The sequence below is a fragment of the Cebidichthys violaceus genome, unplaced genomic scaffold, assembly GCF_023349555.1.
Source record: "Cebidichthys violaceus isolate CVI_PGR_0920_01 unplaced genomic scaffold, fCebVio1.0.p SCAF_17, whole genome shotgun sequence".
Taxonomy (NCBI): Eukaryota; Metazoa; Chordata; class Actinopteri; order Perciformes; family Stichaeidae; genus Cebidichthys; species Cebidichthys violaceus.
Window position 1 is genome coordinate 10,034,872 of NW_027176340.1, and position 23,050 is coordinate 10,057,921.

Consider the following 23,050-nt stretch of genomic DNA (forward strand, 5'->3'; position numbering starts at 1 on the left):
GGTAATTGGCAACACATTGAGAAGCAACATATTCAAACTAAAATATTTTAATTACATCAAGTGGCACAAATGTTTAAAGTAATTTGGGTGTTTGCATGGCCAAAAATCCATCACACCAGCTTCTTTTTAAGTAGTAATGGTGTGTAATTTGCACTAGCAGCAGGACTATAACAGATTTGTGTGTTATTAGCGCCATCTATTGTTCTTCTGCCTGCTTCGCATCTGCAAGTCACCAGAGGAATGTTCCATTAACGTTATTGTAATTGGCTAAGTAGGCAGGGGGCGGGGCTAGTCACGTCTCTGTACAACAAAGACATGTGTGTGTATGTGGGCTCAACTTAATGAACAAATTGAGGAGACGAAAAATGTTTTAAGACTGGTTTTACTATACAAAATAATTTGTGACAAACTCTTACTCATAAAAACAGGTATGGCACATCATTGGTTGGCCTACATGACCAAGCTCTGGATGGAAAAAATTTAATTGTTTACACTTTTGCTGTGAATGTCTTAATTCCTCTATTCCGTTTCTGATTTGTATTGGTTTCCATTTCATAAATGAAAAGCCAGCAATGGGACGCACATATCATGTCAATGTGTCTATAAAACGTAACAGTTTGACCAAATGATACGCAAAGTATTTCTGAAACATTGCAATGGTTCAAGTACAAACTTCGCTGCTCGAATATTAAACCACATTTATACCATTCGTGATGAACAGATTTAAAACTGTCCATATTCGTTTTCCATCAGGTTAAAACAATTGTGTCCATGAATAAAATACAATTAAAAAAATAATAAGATGGGAGCATACCCAAGCACAGTGAAGAGTTACAGGAAAAAATAAAATTATTCATCCCGTTATGACAAACAAGCAGTTCACAAAATCTGAGAGTGGTTCTCCCATTTTCTGTAACCATTTGCTGGGTTTCCAGTGCGCATTCATAGCTACATTTAACTTCAGAAGTTGGGGCAAGCAGTTTGCTAAACCAACAATCCTCGTGGAGAAGCACTGAAGAGTGCAACCCTTCACACAGAGCAGGCCCATTCTGTCCTGAAAGCAGTGGCAAGGCAGTAGGAGTTTCAGTGGTTCTTGCGGTGCCCGTCTAGAGAGACTTTGTCAATGGTTCCTCCCAAACGTCCATTCCCCTCCTCGCTGATTAACAGCAACGAGCAATCACCAAAGCTCACACTTATGTTTGGGGTTCATGGGAGCATCCGCTTTGCAGCCAAAGTGCTTCGAGAATTCCTGTGAATTGGAGATGGTGCCGATGACTCGGAATCTTGATGGACTGTGAGGATCTGTGATGACGCCCTCGTGCGAGCTTTCGGGTGTCCTGACAGAGCACCAAACCTGCAGGGACCATAACGGATGAAGAGACACACGATGGGGGGTTAGTTTTAATTTAATTATGAACAGACTAACTTGTTTTCTTCCCTCATTATGAAAATTTCATATTAATCAGCATTCATTTCTTGCATACAGCTCTTTTAAGTGTTTTGAGGTGGTTATGCATTTTAAATTTGCCAGATAAGGACTTGTATATTTTTGGGCTTGTTTTATTTTGATATTTATCCACTCAAATGTGTTTTACTACTTGTTCCTTGACTGTTTGAGCTTCAGTATGCAGCTTGACACTAGAAGACTTCTTGTTCACATTCATTTGCTGAAGGAGCAAGGTTTCTCTGAGCTCACCTAGAATCTGAACACGTGACCGCATGAGCAGGATTTTCAACTAGTTTGAAGCCAATCACAGTCCGGTATGCAACTTATACAAGTTTAACATGGAAACTTAAAGTGCCAGTGAACAAACACTGACAGTTTACTTCTCAGTGAAGCAGGAGACGGCTTGTCTCCAAATGAACAATTGCATATTCATGCACTGTTGATTTTATTAAAGAGGGCGTTGATGTCTATAAAACCATATCAGCAGAGCATTTTCAACTGTCTTAAAACATGTCTGGCGTGGAGCTTTAAGTATTAGTAATGAGACAGTTTGATTAAGTAATCGAGAAAGAATGAGCGGTACAGACCTGGGCAAATCCTACAAAGAACAGCTGATGGTTCGTCATTCCCAGGGCAGGTAGTGTGGCCTCCTCGCCGTTATTTTTGATCCAGTTCACATAAGCCTTCGAAGCAACAAATGATCATGTTACTTGCACGCACGCACGCACGCACGCACGCACGCACGCACGCACGCACGCACGCACGCACGCACGCACGCACACACACACACACACACACACACACACACACACACACACACACACACACACACACACACACACAGTTTTTGCTTGTGTTTAAGTGCATAATGATGTAGACCAAGGGGAAAGACTTTAGGTCCTCTGTGTTATTGCCCCTCTGGTTCACTGTTGCTTCCATATGATTTGCTCATCTGCTTCACAGCTTATGACCTTTTACATGGAAAGAATGTGTGCATGTGAAGAAGTAACCAGAGGCTGACAAGGCCACTCGGAACCACCTGTTGCATTTCTAGGCGTCGCCGCAAACCACACAAGCTTGCTTTTTTCCAATACAAATAAATGGGATGTGCCTCGAAGAACAAACTAATCTGCTGGATTAATGTCCAGTCTATGCGATCGTTTCCTGATCTCGCAGACGTGCGATCTGACAACATAGGAAACATAACAGCAGTGGTCTGAATTGTTTGTCGACATCAGTGACAGATTCCACCCCCCATGTTTTAACCACACACAGAAAACATCTGTCACACCTTGTAGGCGGCCTTAAGTCCACCGTTGTCGGCGATGTTCTCTCCCAGGGTGTGCCTCCCGTTCATGGGCTCCTGGTTGATGCTGTAATTTCCGTACTGCTCCACCATGCACTGTGTCTGCTTCTTGAAGGCCTCCACCGAAGAGTTCTTCCACCAGGGACGCAGGTTTCCATCCTTGTCGTATTCCCTCCCTTTGATATAAAGTGAGAAATATTACCGGATTCTCTGACACATTAATCGTTTTGTGTCAGAAGGATGATGCTATTTGACGTCCTCTGGAATGTAAATGGTTTGAATGGAAAACTTTTTACCAACCTTGGTCATCAAAAGCATGAGTCAGTTCATGTCCCATGACAACTCCAATTCCACCAAAGTTGAGAGCTCTGAAAAACATTAAAGATAATACATTTAGAAAATGTACGCAAATCATTCCTGTAAAATCCCAGATTTTTTCACATGGTTTTACTGAACGTAATGTGTATTTCTGTCTAGTTGTCTCTGACAACTAGAGCTGCAATTGTGAGCTGCACACATCTGAGATTTGTTCAGCATTTTAAATGGAATCAAATCAAACTGAATACAAAAATAAAATGAAACAATGAAGTTGTAAAAATGGCATTTCGTATTGATTGCTACATATGCAGCACACCACTGGACTCTCATCTTGTGGATAATGCTGGTAAGTTGTAACTGTTTGTTTTTTTACAACAAATACCGTTCTATACTTCTTTTAATACCATCTTTATTCCGTGCTGCTTTTTTTGGATTTGTCAATGTTCCACTTGTTTTCTATTCTATCTAATAAAACCCATTCAACATGATTTAGTAAACCTGAAGTTAGACCTACTTAGGCCAGGAACGACTGTAAAACGGAGCCTGAAGAATTCCTGCAGGCAGAACCATCTCATTCTTGGTTGGGTTGTAATATGCGTTCACGGTCGGAGGGGTCATGCTCCACCTGAAAAAAAAACACAAGGAACAACGTGTGAGGCTGACATCAACAAATTCTGACTATCGATCTCCTGCCCGCTCTACTGTGCCAGGCTGACTGCAGATCAAATTTTAAAAAAGGCATGGGAACCCTCGTCTGTCCCCTCAACCTCAGCCTAATTACAGACGAGGATCGGTTCAGCAGAGAGAAGTTGGTTGCCTGGGATTTGTGGATGGCAGCAGTATTCTGCTGAGTCAGTATAATGGGAATGTGTCCCCGTTGGAGCGTGCAAGCCTCCTCTTTGGCAAGCGGGGCGGAGGAGGATGAGGGTCAACTCACTGGTTTCTGTTGGGAGTTTTCCTCAGCTGGTCCGCAGTCACTCTGGCTGAGAAGTTGTAGTACTGCATGACATTCTGGAAGTAAAGCTCCGACACCACCTCAAACTGAAAGAGAGACGAATCAGAAGCAAAGTTCAGTGTTTTTAGTGAGACATGGCGTGACAAATAAAAAGTGACAGGACGGTTAGGATGTATAATTCACTTCCACATTTACCTACATCATTGAACACTTTGTCCAGCTTTGTGCCGTTCATGATGAACTCTGGATATCCCACCATGTTGTATATTGCATCTGCCTGTGACAAATTATCAAAAAAAAAGAATAAAAAAACTGTAAAAGACACATTTTTACACCAGGTGGCAGTGCTGTGTTTCTCAGCCACTTCAACACACAAGACACAACTCTTTCAGTTGTTTATGTACCCTGAAGCTGCAGCAGGAAAACTTCCTGGGAAAGAAACACAACATCTTTGTCCCACCTTTTCTTTGGCTGCTTTTTTTGTCTCCGAGTCCATCCAGCTCACATACTTCAGGCTGTCCTCAAACGCCCATTTAATGTCCCCGACCATATCTTCAGCCTGGAGCACAGAGGAGACAAAAGACAGTCAGAGGCACATCACCGTGTGTGTGTGTGTGTGTGTGTGTGTGTGTGTGTGTGTGTGTGTGTGTGTGTGTGTGTGTGTGTGTGTGTGCGTGCGTGTGTCACTCTGCAATGCGTACAATAGTCTTGCTGTCCTCGGCAAAGGTGGCTTTGACAAACATGGCTCCCAGAGCGAAGCCCAGGGCGCTGTCCGTGTCGCTGACGCACAGCTTCCAGCGTGGAGTGCAGCTCTGCAAAGTCAAATCAACACACAAAGACATGTTAAGGAAAAACGCAACCTCACTTGTTGGAGAACAGCAATCTATTTGGAATGGGATTTTCTTCAACACATTTCGTCATTTCCCAGAATGAACGTGACAAACCCCGCAGAACGTGGGTGGACTTGTACCATTCAGCCGTGGGCTACGTGTGTAGGTGGAGAGAACCGTAGTGATGGTGAGACAGTAAAGAAGTCACAGCGATACCCTTTTTTCACAAAAGGGAGCATAAGTAGACCAGAAGTAGACCAGAATGCAGTATAATAATTGTCCAAATCCCTGTTGATTTGATCTATTATGTATTCACATCAAAGCCCGTCACATAGCATCGGTTTAAAACTCAGCGTGTCCACCTGGGTGTCATGTTTCTATCACCGCAGATTGGAGCTGGAGATGATAAATACCTGTAACTACTGCAATCATTTGTCCCGAGAATGAATCCCGATTGTAAACTTTCCCACTAAAGACAAAAGCCAGATGTTAGAGGGGTTAATAGTCCAGAGAGAAAGGGGCTCAAGACAGTGTTGGTGTTTCTGCTAAGACAACACAGTCTACTTATAGGCCGCTATTACTCCTGCAAAGCCCTGCAATAGTTTGACCAATCTCTTCCTGCTTCTTGCCCAGTGCATGCTGGGATAGGCGACCCCCACAACTCTGAACATTTAAAATGGATGGATCCCTATGTGTGAAATGGAGACCTGCACTCTCTATTGGTTGTATTCCTGCCGGAGGAGAATTTCTAAATTTAAGAAATACATTTTTAAAACATAAATTCAAAACTATAAATCAGGATAGCTTTAAGGCTTTTGGGATATACACAATACATCAAACTTTAACCATTACTGACTTTAATATTTCTTATTTAAAAAAAAAAAAATTTTTTAAAAGATTTAAATCCAATGAAGTCCACGGAGGACCCATGTTGTGGAAGATTCATCTCAAAGTAAATCAACACAAAAGAAAGGAAATGGCTGCGATCTTCTTTTATAAATGACCTCTGAGCTCAGTGATTATGAGACAAAGCTGAGCCGTTATCTCTTTGTGGGCTGAGAGACACAGGGTTCCCTCTTCAGGACTGTGAGGACTGTGTTTTTGTTTTGATTAGACAACATGTGAACAACCAGGACACCCCACATGCTAGCTACACTAAAAACTGAAGAAATGCAAACCAGTCAACCAGCAAAACACCGGAAGAGGAATAACAGAGTGGAGGGATTTCATCGGTGGGAAAGAGTCACATCCTAACACGTAAAGGGCAGTTTCACTTCCTGATGTTTGAATCTTTAACACTGCTTCAAGTGTCTTTTACCCAATAAGACCAGATTAGCCTTTGATTATATATATTAAAAAAATCAATGTTTTAAACCTTTAAAAAAAAAAAAAAAAAAAAGTAACTTTTTTTTTTTAGCTTGTGCACATAAAAGTTTCCTTTAATGACTGAAAATTTGAGTATTTGTGTTTTTTGTGGCCACAATTTCTAGAATCATGCTGGAAATTTAGCATTTTGTTCATCACTGCCTTTACTTTTATTTGCAAGACAGACACATAAATGCACATAACAGGGTTGGGCGCTAATTCAATATGATAATTTATCGTCTTTCAGTGACGAGTTCTTAATGAAATGAGAAAATAATCATATTTTCAATATTTTAATTTGTCAAGTATGTGTGTATCAAGTACACATCATCATACAATATAGGCTTTACCATGTGGTTATTTCATACAGATTATTTATATATATCGTTATTGAGATATAAAATAACCTATGTCGTGATAGAGGATGTAGGCCATATGGTCCAGCCCTAACACATAATATCTATTTTCAACAACCGTGCCTCCGTCTATCTAACAACAATGACTTTACATCTCAGCTCTCTCACACGACCAGCTAATTAACGGACTGCATGTAAACCAAACGACCCTATATGACGTTAGTTATTATCAGGTGAAAGAAAGGACAAGGACAATTGGGGATGCATGTATACATAGACAGAGAGGAAACAAGGTTACAGTGAGGAAATGAGGAGTGCTCTGAGCAAGCAACAGCAAGTTGTAAAATGAGATGGAAAAAGAGACTCAGCTGCGCTCTCACGAAAAACAGACGCACAAAGAGACAAGGCATAGATAGTTTGGGGTTTGTTATTACAGCTTGACCCCGGTCGAAAACAAGGCCGAGGGAACAGGATCTTGGTCAGATAAGAGCCGGAGTCACCGAAGCCGCCACAGTCAAGGAGCTTCTCACTCAGATGGTACAACTTGCTGCCTCGTCACTTTAATGTACACTTACATGTTAAAGTATCTTTGACATCTGTAGTGTAGGGGCATCTAGCAGCACATGTCTACCACACAGCTGCTCTAGCCCCAGGTCTTTATCAAACAGAAACACCATGTTAGAGACACAGTAACACATTTAGTCTAAGGAAACAGGTTTGTCCAGCAGAAATGGAGCTGTGCTAAGCAGATTTCTCTTTTAAACCTCTCACACCGAAATAAGGAAACCAGGTTTCTCGTTTCCTTCAAGATTAAGGAAGCAGGTTGCTGACTTATGATTTACAGTTCTTTTACAGTCTTGAACGGAACGGAAAAGATCGGCTCCTCTGTTGGTGCCAATTTCCATGTTTTTGCATTCAGTAGAAAAAGGAATCTTCTGTGAGTGTCAGCTCTCTAAAACAAGCTGTTTGGCTGTGAGCCATTTCCTTTGACTGTATACACTGGACTACTAAAAAGCCAAAAAAGAAGACCATGATAAAAAAACAGCAACATGGATACTTCTATCCAGTTCACCAACATTCCAAAAATACATTATCAGGATGAGAATGCCACAGTGTTTTTTTTCCCCTGCCTAATCCCACCTCAGTGTTTAAATCTATCTGTGTCATGCTGGATTATGGCGACTGTAAAAAGGACAGAATTTAACTCACCTTCTTCGTTCCGTACATGACCTCGAGGAAGCGCTGCTCTGCGTCCTGAAACCTTTGGTCCAAAATGGACCCCATCTTCCTCACCACCTTCATTATCATGTAGTTGTTGAGTAGACTGAAAAATTTTAAAAAATATCAAAATCACTGTTTTTTTGCCCTTTTTAATACTGTCTGAGTATTTACAAGTATGCCTTTGAGTAGGGGGGATTCATGGAAGTGTATATTGTATTAACAGTGTAAACCATACAGCCTGTATTATATTATGCTGTGTTCACACGGCGAGCGACACAGCAACAGGCTAAGAGTCATTTTTAATGGAGGCCGCTGACATGAAGCTACAACCAGAGACGCTCAACCAGAGACAGTTCAGAAGGAGATGACCCACTGAGGGTCAGTTTACTTCAGAAGACTAGCGGCAGGTCCTGAGTCTATTAACTCCAATGGGAGAAGTGAATGTGAACACAGATTATGACCAATTCTTTTCGTTCCAGTCACCAAAGTAAATATCGGACCCATTTTTCACAAGCCACACATCGTCTGAACATTCTGAGACTGAAATTGCGTTTTTCAAACGCACAAATCAGGAGGAAATTAACTTTGTCCAAGACCTTTCTCTGTCTCACCAACACACTGGCGAGTTGATGAACACCCTATCTAACTCATTTTCTAAATGCTAAATATGGCTGTTAGCTGTGTAAATATCTAATGTCAGCAAAAGAAAACATAAATACATTACAAAAATAAAAAACACTCTGCTTTTATCGATCCACACATCGTTCACAACACTTTCAAAGGAGGTGGGAGGGCTGGAGGTGCATACACTATGAAATCAAAGTTTAGCTGGTCTCGACCTTTATTCAGTCCTCTAATGACACGGTGATGTGACAGCCAATACTATGTTTTTGTTTCAAAATGATACGCTCCACCTTAAAAAAAATGCCCCAAAAGTCCCCAGTGCTATTTAAGGACATAACTAAGTCAACAAGCACTCAAGCTTCAACGGTGACTCAGTGACAAAGTAGCTGGCCACGCTTGGCCGCTTGTAGTATGAACATATTAAGCATTAAGGCTTAAAAAGTATCTGACCTTTTATTTGTTTTCATTAGGAGTTCAGAAACTTGCTGGAGGTATTCTTTGGCATAAACAACCACCGGCTCTGACTCGTTGAGCGGCACAGGAGCAAACACTTCTGTGAGATACGGCATCCAGTCCACCGCCGGAACCAGAGTCTGCAAAGACACATAAATAAATAAACACACACACACACACACACACACACACACACACACACACACACACACACACACACACACACACACACACACACACACACACACACACACACACACACACACACACACACACACACACACACACACACACACATCAACAAACACTGAGGGACGAGCACAAAGGTGAACAGTTCCTTTACAGTCCCACATCCTGAAGATTTACATTGTCACACAATGTAGCTTTTCACTTCCTTTGGTACACGGCAGGAGCAGTCATGACTGAAAGTATCATCCTATGTGTTGTGTAATCAAAACTGGCAGGCTCTCACCGTCAGATCCTTGGCCTCCATCTTATTGTAGATGAGCTCTTCGTCTCTTCTCTCCTCCTGAGGGACTGTGATGTTGGCCAGGGTGGTTTCAAAATCCACGATCTCCTCCATCAGCGTCCGAGATGTCTCCTCGGAGCCCCCCAGGAGAGCCCCCAACTCCGTCAGAAAGGTGAGGTATGCCGTCAGATACTGCAGAGTCCCAGTAGGCAGCAGGGTGAGGGGAGTGGGGGAGACAAGGTGTGTGCATGCGTGTTAAAATTTTGTTAGGAAAGCAATCCTAAACCATGCAAAAACGCTATGCAGAGTTTGTTTTCGCCTGAATCTGAAATATTTCTCTTTTTAATATTTATTGACTTTCTTTGCAAACATCAGCAATGAGCCTTTGGGTATTTTCAGAACTAAATTTAAATTTTCTTTTATTCTCATTCCAAAAAATTGCAGATCTCGATTTGATGGCCTGAGTTTTAATGCTTTAATGTCTTATACTTTTAGAGTTGGGACACGTTTAACCGCTGTGAAAGCAAGGATTTGACCCAACAGTACCTTTTCATTTGCTGTTTTGTTGAGGTAGTAATCCCGTGAAGGTAGCCCCAAGCTGGACTGATCCACCTAGAGTCAAAAGAAACATAAGATGACTTGAGCCTCCGTTTCAACCCTCACAAACAACCTTTTGTTTTCATTCCTGCGTTGCCAGCATGCAGGCTAAAAGTAGAAGCTTGCTAAAGATCGTATCTGTGCCATTTGTTACACTCTCTGTCGGTATGAAACCAAGACCGCTGAGATAATGAGTGCATTATCCCCCTGAGGGAAGCCTGCCGATGTGGGTTGGAGGGAATTTGATGTAGCACTTTCTGGTGAGTGAATATATGATTTTAGATAAATACATGTACGTTGTATATAAAACGGCCCGATCTGCTCACCTGGATGATGTTGCTGTTGGAGTTTTTGGAGTCGGTGCTGACAAACACGGTGAAGAAAGGCGAGGTGTGATAGTTGGCAGACACCATACGCAACACTTCCTGGAAGTTGTTCTTTTCCCAGGGTCCCGTCAGGGCCCATCCTCCGATCTGAAAGGGGCAGCGTTTAGGCAGACACTCAAAAGACTGAAATGGTTTCTTTTAATAGAGATGAAGGATTGAAATGATGGCTGGGTCTGATGTGTGACCGCTTTGGGAAGTGAGCATACCTGGCTGATAAGCTCCTGTAGTGGCTTAGCTCCCAACTCTTCAATCTTGGCCTCATTCATGCAAGCATGATAGTATCTCTGGGCCTTTTCCTCAGCCTTACTCAGACCTTTCGTCGTTGTATTTTCTGTCCAAAGAACAGACATAAGATTAATTACGTGAATGAGGCCGGTTTCCCAAAACATTAATGCCTTTGCCTGGGGTGAAGGCAGCTGAGGACACTGACTCAAACCAGGACTCCTACCTAACAAATGCTTCATTACAAGAATGTTGTTCTCCCACAGGTTGCTGAAAGGTCCCCAGCGGGACTTGCCCTCGGGGAGGGGGTTGTTCTTCACCCAGCCCCCACAGGCAAAGTTGTAGAAGTCGTGGCAGGGGTCGACGGATCGGTCTAGGGCTCCCATGACCGCACTAGCCACAGTAATGCACGGCTCGGTCAGGCACAGGCCCGGGTGAGCTGCAGGAGAAAAGACGTTTAATTATTATTTTATTTCTACGATGTTTATATATTGTATAGTGAAAAAGTACAAATGATAATAAAGTAGAAAAATAACAAAATCGAGAACAATAACAAGGAAAAGGCTAAAAAAAATGTTTTTAAATAAAGAATCTCATAGCTACACACATATTTATACACACCCTGTGTCTGTATGTACACAGAAACAAAATCAACTCTTTAAATTGCCCTTCCGAAATAATTTGATAGCTATCTAATAACTGATAGATAGTTCACTTTTAAACCCTCGTCTTTTGAGGACCACTGTGGTAATCTGAAAATATGCCCCGGCAGGGATGTATGCTGGCGAGTTTCAGACCATCTGGAAACTATTATTTTATAAGAAGTAAGAGCCAAGATAAACAGCCCAAAGGGAATATCGGTCCTTGTAAAAATCCTTCATAAATACTTCGTTGAAATGCAAGGCTTGAGCTGGTCGTTGTAGGAGGCATTGTCAGACGTGAACTATTGCGACTGATTATGTAATTGTCTGACTAATAAGCAGTCTACCTAGATAAAGGTTCCGGGTCCATGGTGAATTAATCTTCTTTCAAATTAAAGATTAAGTCAGTCACTGTGCCTTTGAAGTGTATTTCACTGGCCCGTAGATAAATGCCATGGCTCCTTTTGTGTGTTGTGTGGAATATTTATAGAAGTAATCAAAGTGTTTAGAGAAGTGCAAGTGCTAGTACAACTCCAGGGGGACGCTCGCCTCTTCAAATACTCGGCTTACTGTAAAGACTTTCAACGTCTGCACATATAAGGCACAAAACAGAGACGGAGACAAAGTTACGAGCAGTGATGAGGTTAGCACCCCGAGGAGCATTCGTCCTTGTTCCTTTTATTATTTCAAAGTGTGATCTGACATGCGGTTCTGAATGGGAGGAAGCGGTACTACGTTTCCCATGGCAAAATTGAGGAAACCAGCGCGGATGAGATGCTGCCTGGATGCGGTGGTGAATCCACAAGCCCTTTTTCCATAATGAACAAGCTCAAGCACCTTGGGAAAGAATGTGGACTGACTTTTTGAATTCAGCAGCTTTATAGCCACAACCTCTTTTTAATCATTATAAATGGTAGTGGCCATTTCAGGAATAGCGCCATATTTTGGAAAATGCACTTTTTCGCAGAGAGTTAGATGAAACCACTCTCATGTCTGTACGGTAAATGTGTAGCTACAGCCAGCAGCCAGTTAGCTTAGCATAAAGACTGTTAACAGAGGGAAGAGCTTGCCTGACTGTCCAAAGGAAACAAAATTCACAATTCTTGCCGGTTTCTTTGCATAGAAACAAATGCGGTATAATGTTTTAATTTGTGAGCTTTATGGGAACTGGTAGGAGGATTTTGTTGCAAGTGTACATTCCAAGCAAAGCTAACCAGCTAGCTTCATATTCAATAAACAAACATGAGAGTGGTATCAATGTTTTCAGCAAATTCAGTTTGTGTCTTTTTATTTAAAATTCTTCTTCTTTTTGGAACTGTTGCTTAGTTTTGGATTTGACTAAACAATAAAAACACTTCCTCCGTTTTGTTTTTTCAGTGTATGTCACCATAGCATTGAGTTTAAATAGAACTTCACACTCACTCTGCTTGTAAAGGACCCCGGTTGCGATGAGAGATATGAACAGGCCCAGAGACACGACACACACTAGAAACAGCAGCCTCCTCTCTCTCTGTGTCCGGTCCGACCAACATGAGGGGCCGCGGCCGTGCAGAAGAGTCACCTGCACACACCCACACACCCACACACACACACACACACACAAAAACATTAACATACTTCATTTAATCCAGTAGGTTTGGTTTCAAAGCACAATGACGTCTCTATCGCGACCCTTTCAAGCCTCCTACACAGAAAAGGTTAAGCATTCTTCTATTGTTCTCTCGCTTTAGGAATAGTTTAACAAGGAGGAGGATATTTTTAGTTTTGCCCTCGATTAATCCTGTTGAGCCACATCTGCTTTGTTGTGGTTCACCTGTAAATAAAATGAGTCCAACAAAAGAGTCAGACAACAGTATCTCAATAATAATTATTCTGCTGCAAAGCTTATGAGGAAAAAAATCCACATGAAAGAATAAATAAGTTAGAGGAACGTCCATACTGTGTACATTTTATAAATCAATGACCGGTGCAGTGGACCTTTAACCAGCACACGCTGCTCCTGCATGTTTTCTACTGATTGTTGCTTTAGTCAAGGCTGCCAAGGGAGTTTATTTCCTACAGGAATGATTCCAAAGGCACTCGCAAATCTTCCACAGGGCGCATTCAGCACTCTGGCCGGCCTTTGAGTATCCCCTCTGTAAATAAATGCCAGATCTTGGACCTCACATACATCCTGTGGAAGTCAATTACCCCCGAAGTGTGTATATAAGGATCCGAATTACTACTATTAGACTACTATTAGCTTAGATGAGAGTTCAACAGTCAAACTTAATGTGGCCGAATCAGAGGCCAAAGCCACGGTGGGTTCTTAATCCCTGGAGCTCAGCGTGTCGGGTTGGTTTGAACCTTAACTGAGTTTATGAGTGTAACGGAGAAAATCCCACTGCCATGTCGGTGCACTTTAAATCTGCAGCTCATCTAAACCACATCTTATTACCCTGAAAACCATGGCAAAATGATGATGGCAGAACAATGTCAAAGGCTTAGATTCAAACTTCTAGTCAAACAAAGTATGTGAGGAAGGATCTCAGCTGCAGATGTTGAAGAAAAGGGATCCAACTGTCTATAAAAAGAGCGCTTGAAGCATTAAAAAGTTCCCAGAGCAAAGCGAATCCTGCAAACCATAAATAACAGAGGCGGTAACAGAAAAAGGTGTGAAACTATGTGTCAATCAGCGGTTAAGTGACTTCAATGTTTATAGGATCATGTAAAAGAAATTGGCAAACTGGGTACAGTCTGCTGCTAAACAAAGGAGTCAGGCCAAAACGCTCTTCATCATTGTCTTTAAAACTCCTCGGGTTAATCATCCGATACCTCAGACTATATCCTAATGAACTTAACTATTACAAAGGATTGTATTAGTGTGCTTGTGGGTGTTCGATGTTTGCAGGTCACTTTTGTGAAAGAGATTGTGATCTTAAGGGGAATTCCTGATTAAATAAGTCTTTTGATTATTGAGGTCTTGCAGTGAGACAAAAATGTACACGTGTTGGCCTCCGTTCTAAGTTTTTAAAGTGTGTATTGTGTCGAATAACTTAGATACAGATCTGCTGAAACAAAAGTCGGACCCCTCGTTTCCCTGATTCTGCAAAAAAAAGGGTCCATAAACTGAAAAGAAACATGTAAATAAAACGGACAAAAGTATAAAAGGTGGTTCAATGTTGTTTTCAATCCACCTGCTATCCCTGCTAGCATGATTTAATCACTACATGTTCTGTATTAGCAGAGAAGCAAATATACTACATTCATGAAGCATCTGTCTAACAGGCTGGCCTCTGTAACATGTTAGAGTTTACGGGCAGACATTAAATCAAGTGGTATCTGATGTTCAGACCAATGTTGAACCGATGCTTCGAAACGATTTTTTATGTAGTTATTTAAACGGCTCTCTCATGAGTTGAATTGGGTTTAAGTAGATGTTAAAGGCCTGCACATCGTTTTTCCCACGCAGAAGCTTCTGCGTAATAACACAGTGCTGACAGTAAAACAAGATGTCTGCATGTTTACCTGCATGGGTGATGAAGGGTAGATGTCGTCACTGGTGGAGTCCACCAGGTCCTCCTCGTCCAAAGTGGCTCTCTTATACGTTGACATCTGAAAAGTCAAATGCAGAAAAGACTCTCTCAGTGCTTCCATGTTCCTTTTGGTCGCTACAACGACACCTCTCACGGCCCCCATGTCGTTCAACAGACAACCCCCCCCCTCCCCCCCGGTGTCAAACGTCACAACACACACACAAACGTCCTCATGAAAGCTCTTGTGAGATCTCCTTGTGGGTCCTCTCTTCCTCTTTCAACAGTGTTGTGGTTCTTCCTGGGCAAACTTTTTTTTTTTCCTTCCCTTGACTTCCTGTTCAGCCCAGTCTATGCAAACACGGCACGAGAGACGACGGAACCAGTGGAAAACAGGAAGGAGAGCTGACTTGAGCAATTTAACGTGACTGAGGCGGAGTGTGTGTTAGGGATTGTGTGACTGTGTGTGTGTGTGTGTGTGTGTGTGTGTGTGTGTGTGTGTGTGTGTGTGTGTGTGTGTGTGTGTGTGTGAGAGAGCTTTCCCCAATGTGGTTTTACTTAGATTCGGGGAGGGAGCTTCACAATTGTAGTTCACACCCAGTGTCTTTTTCTATAGGACATGATACAGCCGGGGGAGGAGCCCGTAAAAAACCTCCTCCTCCTCCTCCTCCTCCTCCTCCTCCTCCTCCATGCTTGTAGTCGCTGCCTGTAGCAACCGTTACCTGATAGGCAGTTTAAATCCTCACCCACACAAAACACAAACACTGCTATTAAAAGAGTTTTAAATACAAAGAGAGTAAGTGAAGCAAAAATATTTAAAACATGTACGATACATTTGTTTTACAGATTTAAGGTATAGATTGTCTAATACATATGATATCCACACAGGACTAAATCCAATTAAGTAAATATATATATATATATATATATATATATATATATATATATATATATATATATATATATATATATATATATAGCATTTATATAGTTCATCATACATTTTGAATGCGATTATTGAAACCAAATATTTTTTAATCTATATACACACAATATTTCATCCCGGGTATTCTTAAACAACAACATGCAATTCTTATTTTAAGCTGAATGGAGACTTTGAGGAGCAGAGGAATGGAAGCGGGACAAATTGGCACGAAATTGAAAGAGATAACGACTAAAGTTTGGAACCTGCCATCACTCCAAAACCAGATCTTTCAATACAGGGACTAATATTAGAGAACTTTAAACTAACCTGTCCGGGTTTTCGGTTTGGTCACATCACTAGTGTTGGTGAAGGTAAGATGGATCTACATTTTGATTGAATGATCAGCTGATGAATACCCTACAAATGTATTATTTTGAATTTACAAGTCAACCCTGTAATTGATTTGGTGAAACGATTGGTGAAAGATTACTTCTGATTAAAATAAATCAAATGCTATTTTAACATTAGGAGACTAAAGGCCCTGTAGTTGAAACACAAGGCGCTCCAGAAACACATTTACATGTGGTTTACACTGCAGTGACAGCCCTGTGAAGGGTCATGATTAACCATACAGACACACTGTGATACACTGCAGAGGTTCTGTCAGTACCATCTCTCTCTTTGTGGACATGCTCATGCTCTGGCCTGTAACTTTCCACGTTAATGTCCACCGAGCACGAGACAGACCGGTGACTGAATATAAATGTTTAATCCATGAAGACAGATTAAGATTTTCTCGTGAATACATCCAGGAGGCCGTCCAGCAGCAGATCCTTGCTTTATTTAATTTCCCGCTCGTTTCACGTAAACATGTCACAGGGGGGAGAAGTCACGTTCCCACCACAAGCATTCCACTGAATTCCTGGCAAACCAGATTCCTGTTAACTATCAGACAAAATGCTGCAAATCAACCCCAGTAACATTCGTGAGGAGGGAACAGAAAATCATTCAAACACTCCCTGTCTCAGTGTGCTTTTAAACTCTGTTAAACCCGGCACAGCCAAGTCCCATTATCGGCTTATAAAAGGACTGTTGGGACAAAAGCTGGAGGACTAAAGTGATGAGAGACACAGACAGGCAGGGGGAGGAGGGAGAGGCCACCAATTGTTTTTAGGACACTTTCAATTACATAAATGGCTTCAAGTGACCTATAGCTGAAAGCAGAATAGAGCCTAATGGGGATATTGATGTGTGTATCTCTCCACACACACACACACACACACACACACACACACACACACACACACACACACACACACACACACACACACACACACACACACACACACACACACACACACACACACACACACACACACACACACACGTTCCATTTAACCCGGTAACGTCGGCGTCTTTGAGGGGCTGTCGCTGGCTCACTTTTGAAGCTAGGGTAAAGATGTTGGTATGATATGAAACAGGACAACCTAGGGCAGGGGGCTAAATAAGGCTGCAAATTTTGGTGAGGGGAAAAACTTGTATGGTTGTATTCACAGAGATCCCTCGACCTCTCACCTCAAGATATTTGGGTCCCTGCCAGAGACTATATAAGAAGTGGACGTAGTCACAGTGACGTTTTGAAGCCTCGAGTTTGGCATTTTGGCCGTGGCCAGACTTGGCTTTTTTGCGACCCAAAAAAAAGTTAAAATTAACTTTCATGAAGTGAAAGCACTCGGTGAAAGGGTTAAACTTCTAAGACGAAAAACAAGGACTACTTCCAGACCGGACAACTCTGTGTTAGCGACCTGTCAATCACAAGGTAGCCCCGCCCTAAAGCATACCCTACTTTATGGCCTATTTGACTCTAAATGAACCATCATTTACTAAATGAACATCATGCTGTACTGAAGAAGACTTGAAACTAGAGATTGAAACCATAAACACATGGTAAAAAATGAGTCATTTTCTCATAGACTTCTATACAACCAGAGGAGTCTGCTGGCTGTCTGCTGGCTTTGTGAATGAATGCAAGTTTAAGGGACTTCCACATTGACTTCACTTTTCAGATCCGGAGGTTGCACACGAGTCTCCCCTTTAAGAAACATGCCCACTAATGCTAATCCCATGTAGTTTTAGGGAAAAGTCTTTAGATTGATTAAAAGCTGAGACTCTTGTGGATCCAAATGACCCCCAATCATGTGTGATGATGTTAAACCACATAGTAACCATTTAATTGTAGTGAAACTTGACATCTTTGTATAAAATGCCCTGTTGTGACCTCAAGGTTAATCACAGACTCATGAACCTTTACAACCACAAACTACAGACCTGGGGCATTCAGCAGGTGTATGGTTTTCATAGGTTTATTGACAATAAGGTGGTTTCTGAGCAGTTTCAAGATCAGAAGTACTCGCCATCCAATCACCAAAAGAATGCAATTCTTACAGCATTTAGTTTTCAATATGGTATTTTGGAGGGATTTGTATTCCTTTTCATCAATTCTTGAGTGGTACAATTTTTTTAATTTAGCATAAAATCTGTGTAACAAATATTATCAACCCAAAAATGACCAATGGGGACATGGGAATATACATCATACACTTCCATCATAATGGTCTAAGCCCTTCAGATTGCCCCTGTCCTGCCTAACAATAAAAGACTAAAATGGGTCTTTAAGGGAAAACAAGCGATGCCTTGTGAATTACTCAAACTGAATTTCACCACACTAAAGTATTACACGCCAAAAAGTAACCCTGATTGAATCTTGCGGTCGGCCTCGCGGCCAACAATGCAGAGCAACAAACGGCGGTATCTGCTGGCAGAGACCAGTGTTGCTGTTGCACACAGACACATTCCTCAGCACACAACCGTTGTTTTTCAACCCTTTCCTGGCATTGAGGCCCGTGCAGATGTGCGTGCACATGTTGCCACACAGACTGACCCCGCCACATTGCTTCAGCGACAACCCTGCCTTCCCTTTCCTGTTAATGATATCTGGTATATCAGCCACTTCTTCTATGATGTTTTGTACCTCAGTCATGATTTCCCTTATTCACATCATTGTGAAACTAGAAACTAGATATAAACATGTGAAATATGTAACTTGCTTAAATATAATAACTGTCGAATTACTGTAATCTGTAAAAACTACTGAGCACTCTCATCTGCTAATGTCCTAACTGCCTGGAAGTCTTGCTGAATGGCAACTTGGAGCCATTTGAAACTACAAACGATGCAAAACTCGTGATAAGAGCCTTTGGGCAAGGCCAGATGTCTTCCCAAATACAAGCCGACAGAACGAGGGGTCACAATCAGGAAGCGGCGCGAGGCTGAGAGAGAGAGAGAGGCTGTAAACCACAATCATGCGTCAGTAATTCGTCACTGATCCTGCGAAACCAGACGATTATTTGCAGTGCAGGGGGGGGCATTCCTCCAAGAATAACTGGAGCGCGTTTGTGTTTGGGTGCTGAGTGTACGGTGTGTGACAGTTTGTTTTCTGGAGAGAAAAACGAGAAGTGGGACGAGAATTTATGGAAGAAAAAAAGAGAGAAGAGCGTAAAGACATGAAGCTGGCAGGACGCGAGTGAAGGGAAGGAGACGGCAGGTGATTTGCAGACGTGTTTGACGTACGCTGGCAGTAAAAAAACGTTTCGCAAGATGTGGTGTCAGATCACAGAGGATCAGTAGTTAACAGGACTACACGCCCAAAACAATCGAAGGGAAAATCTAAGCCTCGTATTGTGTCAGTAGAAGTGAGTTGACCTCTGTGATTCATGATTCTGCTGAAATACAACTTCTGCTTCTGAGTTCCTCGTAACTCTCTCTGGCACGTAGAGACGACTGCAAACCTCCTCCTCAGGCTTGATGCCAACAGTTCACGGTGAATCACAAAATGAGAACACAGGAGTTTTGTGAAAACATTCCAGAAATACCACGACGCCAAACGTAAACATGACCGCACGTCTTACTACAAATCAAGCAGGCACGGCTCAAACAATGCCGGCTCACCTGCAGGTAGACGGGTTGCACACATGGATTATTTTGCGTGGACTTGTTTACACGCTGGCGGCCATGTTCTGCCCTTGGTCCATATACGCGAGGTCTCGACCCGGTGCAACATGTGCTTCTGACCGTATGTTCACGTATGGGACGGTGACTCAACGTGAAGACATTCCTAAATACGGCCGCTTCAGCTCCGACACTTTATCTGTTTTTGTGTTCAGTCCCTGTTGTGTTTCTGCCCGAAGGCCACAGATAAGAGAGAGTCGTCTCAGGCTTTTAGCTGCTGACCTCTGACGTCAGGAAGGCCCTGGAAATGTCTCTTTTTCGCAGTACCGAGGCTTTTCCTTCGGAGAACACCCTGATTAAAAAAAAAAAAAAAAGAAACGTTGACAAATCAGCCAGCCAGCCCCCCCCCTCCACACACACCCACACACACACACACAAACACACACACACACGAGGAGGATTGTTACACTAAGCCGAGGGCACGTTTACCAGAATCGTAACACCTTTTGGTTTATTTTTAGTCGTGCACATGTTCCATTGCTTTGAACAACAACCAAAAATAATAACAATAAATAGCTTTCGTTTACTCTCACATGGTTATTAAATCACAGGCTGCAGCTCTGAAATTCTTCAGATTCCTGGCTGTCAGGAGTCTAAGTGATTCTCCTGTGCACGTTTCAGGTATTCTGACGTATGTGTGATGATCAAATAACACCCAGTCAGGTCTCGGTGTCGCAGCCATGCAAAAGATCTGCAAGCCCCTCACTAGGGATGCAAAGTACAGTGAAACATACTATCTATTTACATTCCATAATAGTATATTATAATGATATATTTCAAAAGAACTGGTGTTTTTAATGTCATCTAAAATGTAATTCAAGAGCTCCTACTCTAGGCTTTATTTCAGGGTTTAAAAGGAGTGGCACACGGAAGCTTGCTTACAATGAGATATCTCGCCGCCACGACACAAATAACAAGAGATTACCTGTTCCTGCCGTTGTTATGGTGCCTTGCAGAACACTCTCGATCACACCTAGGGAATGAATAACTGAACCAGGCTCCCCAAGCTCAACACAACTGAGGCCACGTAATGTTATTAAACCCATCAAATCTCTCAGGCTTCAGGTGGTTCAATTAGTGCCCTGTGTCTCTCATATTTCATGCCTTTGCAAGAAAAAAAAGAAAAAAAAGTGCCCCCAGAGGGTTGACTTTGTAGCACCACATTTTGCCATTTGCACATTCAACGCAAAGCAGGACTTGTCCTCGAATGATGCCGAGGTAGAGGACGCAAAATGTCTGCCAGGGATAACAAGAGACTGCATGTCTTGCCCAGTTGACTTTAAAGTGATGCAATACACATTTTGACAATAAATGGGCTTCATTAAAAGACAGCATCTAGGCATGCATCCCAAAAAAATGCTGTTTTTCTACTTTGATTGCATTAATTCCCTCTTCCGCCGAAGCCCTTCTGCTTTTAGAAAATGCCACATTAATTATGCTTTCTTGCTTTCTACCTCTTTCCACTAATTAACAAGATGATCACTCATCGTGTGCTTCTGATGTTGGCTTTTGTTGCCAAGCATTACTTCCACAGAAACCCTGACATGGTGCACCTGCCATTGTTTTTTCTGAGTTGGTTTATGGTCAGAGCTGGTGTGTTTGCTTAAAAGATGTTTTTTGATTTATGATCTTTCACGTTCGCTGCTTACAATCTGCTCTCCAAGACCTCAGATGATAAATGAGCTCATAAAAAACCCAAGGAAACATTTAGACAGTGAGAGTAAATGTTATTTGTTATGCCATTAAATCAAGCAAAAAAGGGGGGGTTATAGTGTGGATACACACTAATGATGGTGTATAAGATGTTCTGGTTGCATAGAGGCTAAACTGTTATACAGGCCACTGACTCTTGTTAGGTGGTAGAAGGGGAATTTGATGCTGTCTATGTGAGTCACTGAAAGTACCCTGAGCAGCCTACATGGGAAACCTTGAGAGTGTTTGTGAAACGAAAATTTAAAAAAAGTTAGAGAGGTAACCTCAAAGTGCAACAAAAACATTTCTTAAAATGACAACTTCACGTTGGCTAGCAGCAAAACGTTTAGTCCCTGTTGGAAAAGGACACAGACTTTCATCAGGACGGTCACTGAACTCCGTGCACGCCAACGCAACATACTTTGTAATTATGTAAGACATACAAACACATCGTTACATTGGTTCAAACGGGACAAGTCGTTAGCAAAACATTTAGTCAACAACCGCAAACTAGCCCGTACTAATCAAGAGTTGAACACGTGATGTTGTGTCAATGCCTGAAAAAAGATGATTCCACCTAATTAAACATTTGCTAAGTGAATTCGCGGTGTTATCCGAGTAGAGGACGCGTTCTTACCGTGCTGTCCGCTAGTCCGCCGACACTCTCCGTGACTCCGTTGTGCCTTCTGACCGAGGGACCGCGAGCGAGCCACGACTGAAACAACCAAAGAGATGCGCTTCACTGTCAAGATAGTTCACCGCCACCGTCACCCTCCACTTCTGGGACTTGGTCCGCCGCCGCATCCGCTACCCCGGAAATCACCTCGCGCTTGCGTCAGACGTAAAATAAAATCGAAAAACACTTAGCAGATGACTAAGCTCTCAGGATATCCTGTGGCTAAAGTGTGAAAAGCTATCCAATTTGATAAAAAAAACGAGCAGCCTTGTTTTTGAGCACATTTTGTATTAACTGGGAACCACCCAACTGGAGTTTTGCTTTGTTTTTAAGCACATTTGGTGATCCATTTTGATGTCCCACCTGATACAGCACACTTATGCATCACATTAAAGCACAGTCCCACTGGTGGAAGCTCACTCTGAGAGAACACTGAATAAATAAAATATGAATAAATACATTAACTGACCTGCTTTCTGCCTGTCAACGTGTTTCAAAATTGGGCGTCTATTGAAGTAATGTTTCTTTAACTACCACAATGGGGTACATTGAATGTGTACATAGGTCTACCTGTATTTATCAGGCGGCTGCCGAAGGTTACTTTGTAGTCTGTATTCAAAATGGTACATCCTGTCTACGTGCATTCATCATATAATGTGTAAGTGCATGTAAATGAATGGATGTATGTGAACATTTACTGTAGCCTATGTGTTTGGGCTTTTAAGGGAGTCAGTGTGGGAGTGGATTGGCCTTGGAGAGCTTATGTCTGTGAATGTGTGAGTGTACTTGTGCTGTTTTATTTCATGTACTGTATTTTCTGTATATTTGTGTTGAGGACCCACTTGAAAAGGACATGGTTCATTCATCTCAACAGCTTTATCCTGCTATAAATGTTGATAAACCGTTGATGCAGACTTTAACTTTCATCCTTCATCAGGTTTATGGATAAAAGGTAGAAGCTTAAAAGCTCTTTAGCTGGATCTGCTT

At 42.1% G+C, this 23,050-nt stretch overlaps 1 protein-coding gene across 2 annotated transcripts; it reads right to left on the bottom strand.

The window, feature by feature from the left end:
• Positions 1 to 364: 364 nt before the first annotated feature.
• On the bottom strand, positions 365 to 22,179 carry ece1 (endothelin converting enzyme 1). Of its 2 annotated transcripts, XM_068712560.1 has the most exons (19): positions 22,025 to 22,179; positions 14,698 to 14,784; positions 12,613 to 12,751; positions 10,776 to 10,988; positions 10,534 to 10,658; positions 10,268 to 10,414; positions 9,891 to 9,956; positions 9,348 to 9,536; positions 8,873 to 9,015; positions 7,787 to 7,901; positions 4,728 to 4,838; positions 4,487 to 4,585; positions 4,226 to 4,303; positions 4,009 to 4,112; positions 3,586 to 3,696; positions 3,054 to 3,121; positions 2,739 to 2,929; positions 2,035 to 2,130; positions 365 to 1,354 (listed from the first exon to the last, which is right to left on the bottom strand). In XM_068712560.1, the coding sequence occupies exons 2-19, from the start codon at positions 14,782 to 14,784 to the stop codon at positions 1,178 to 1,180; spliced, it is 2,259 nt and encodes a 752-aa protein (XP_068568661.1). In that variant the 5' UTR covers positions 22,025 to 22,179; the 3' UTR covers positions 365 to 1,177. The 2 variants fall into 2 exon arrangements, with proteins under 2 accessions (XP_068568661.1, XP_068568660.1); XM_068712559.1 differs by lacking the exon at positions 22,025 to 22,179 and having other exon boundaries at positions 14,698 to 15,261.
• Positions 22,180 to 23,050: the final 871 nt, after the last annotated feature.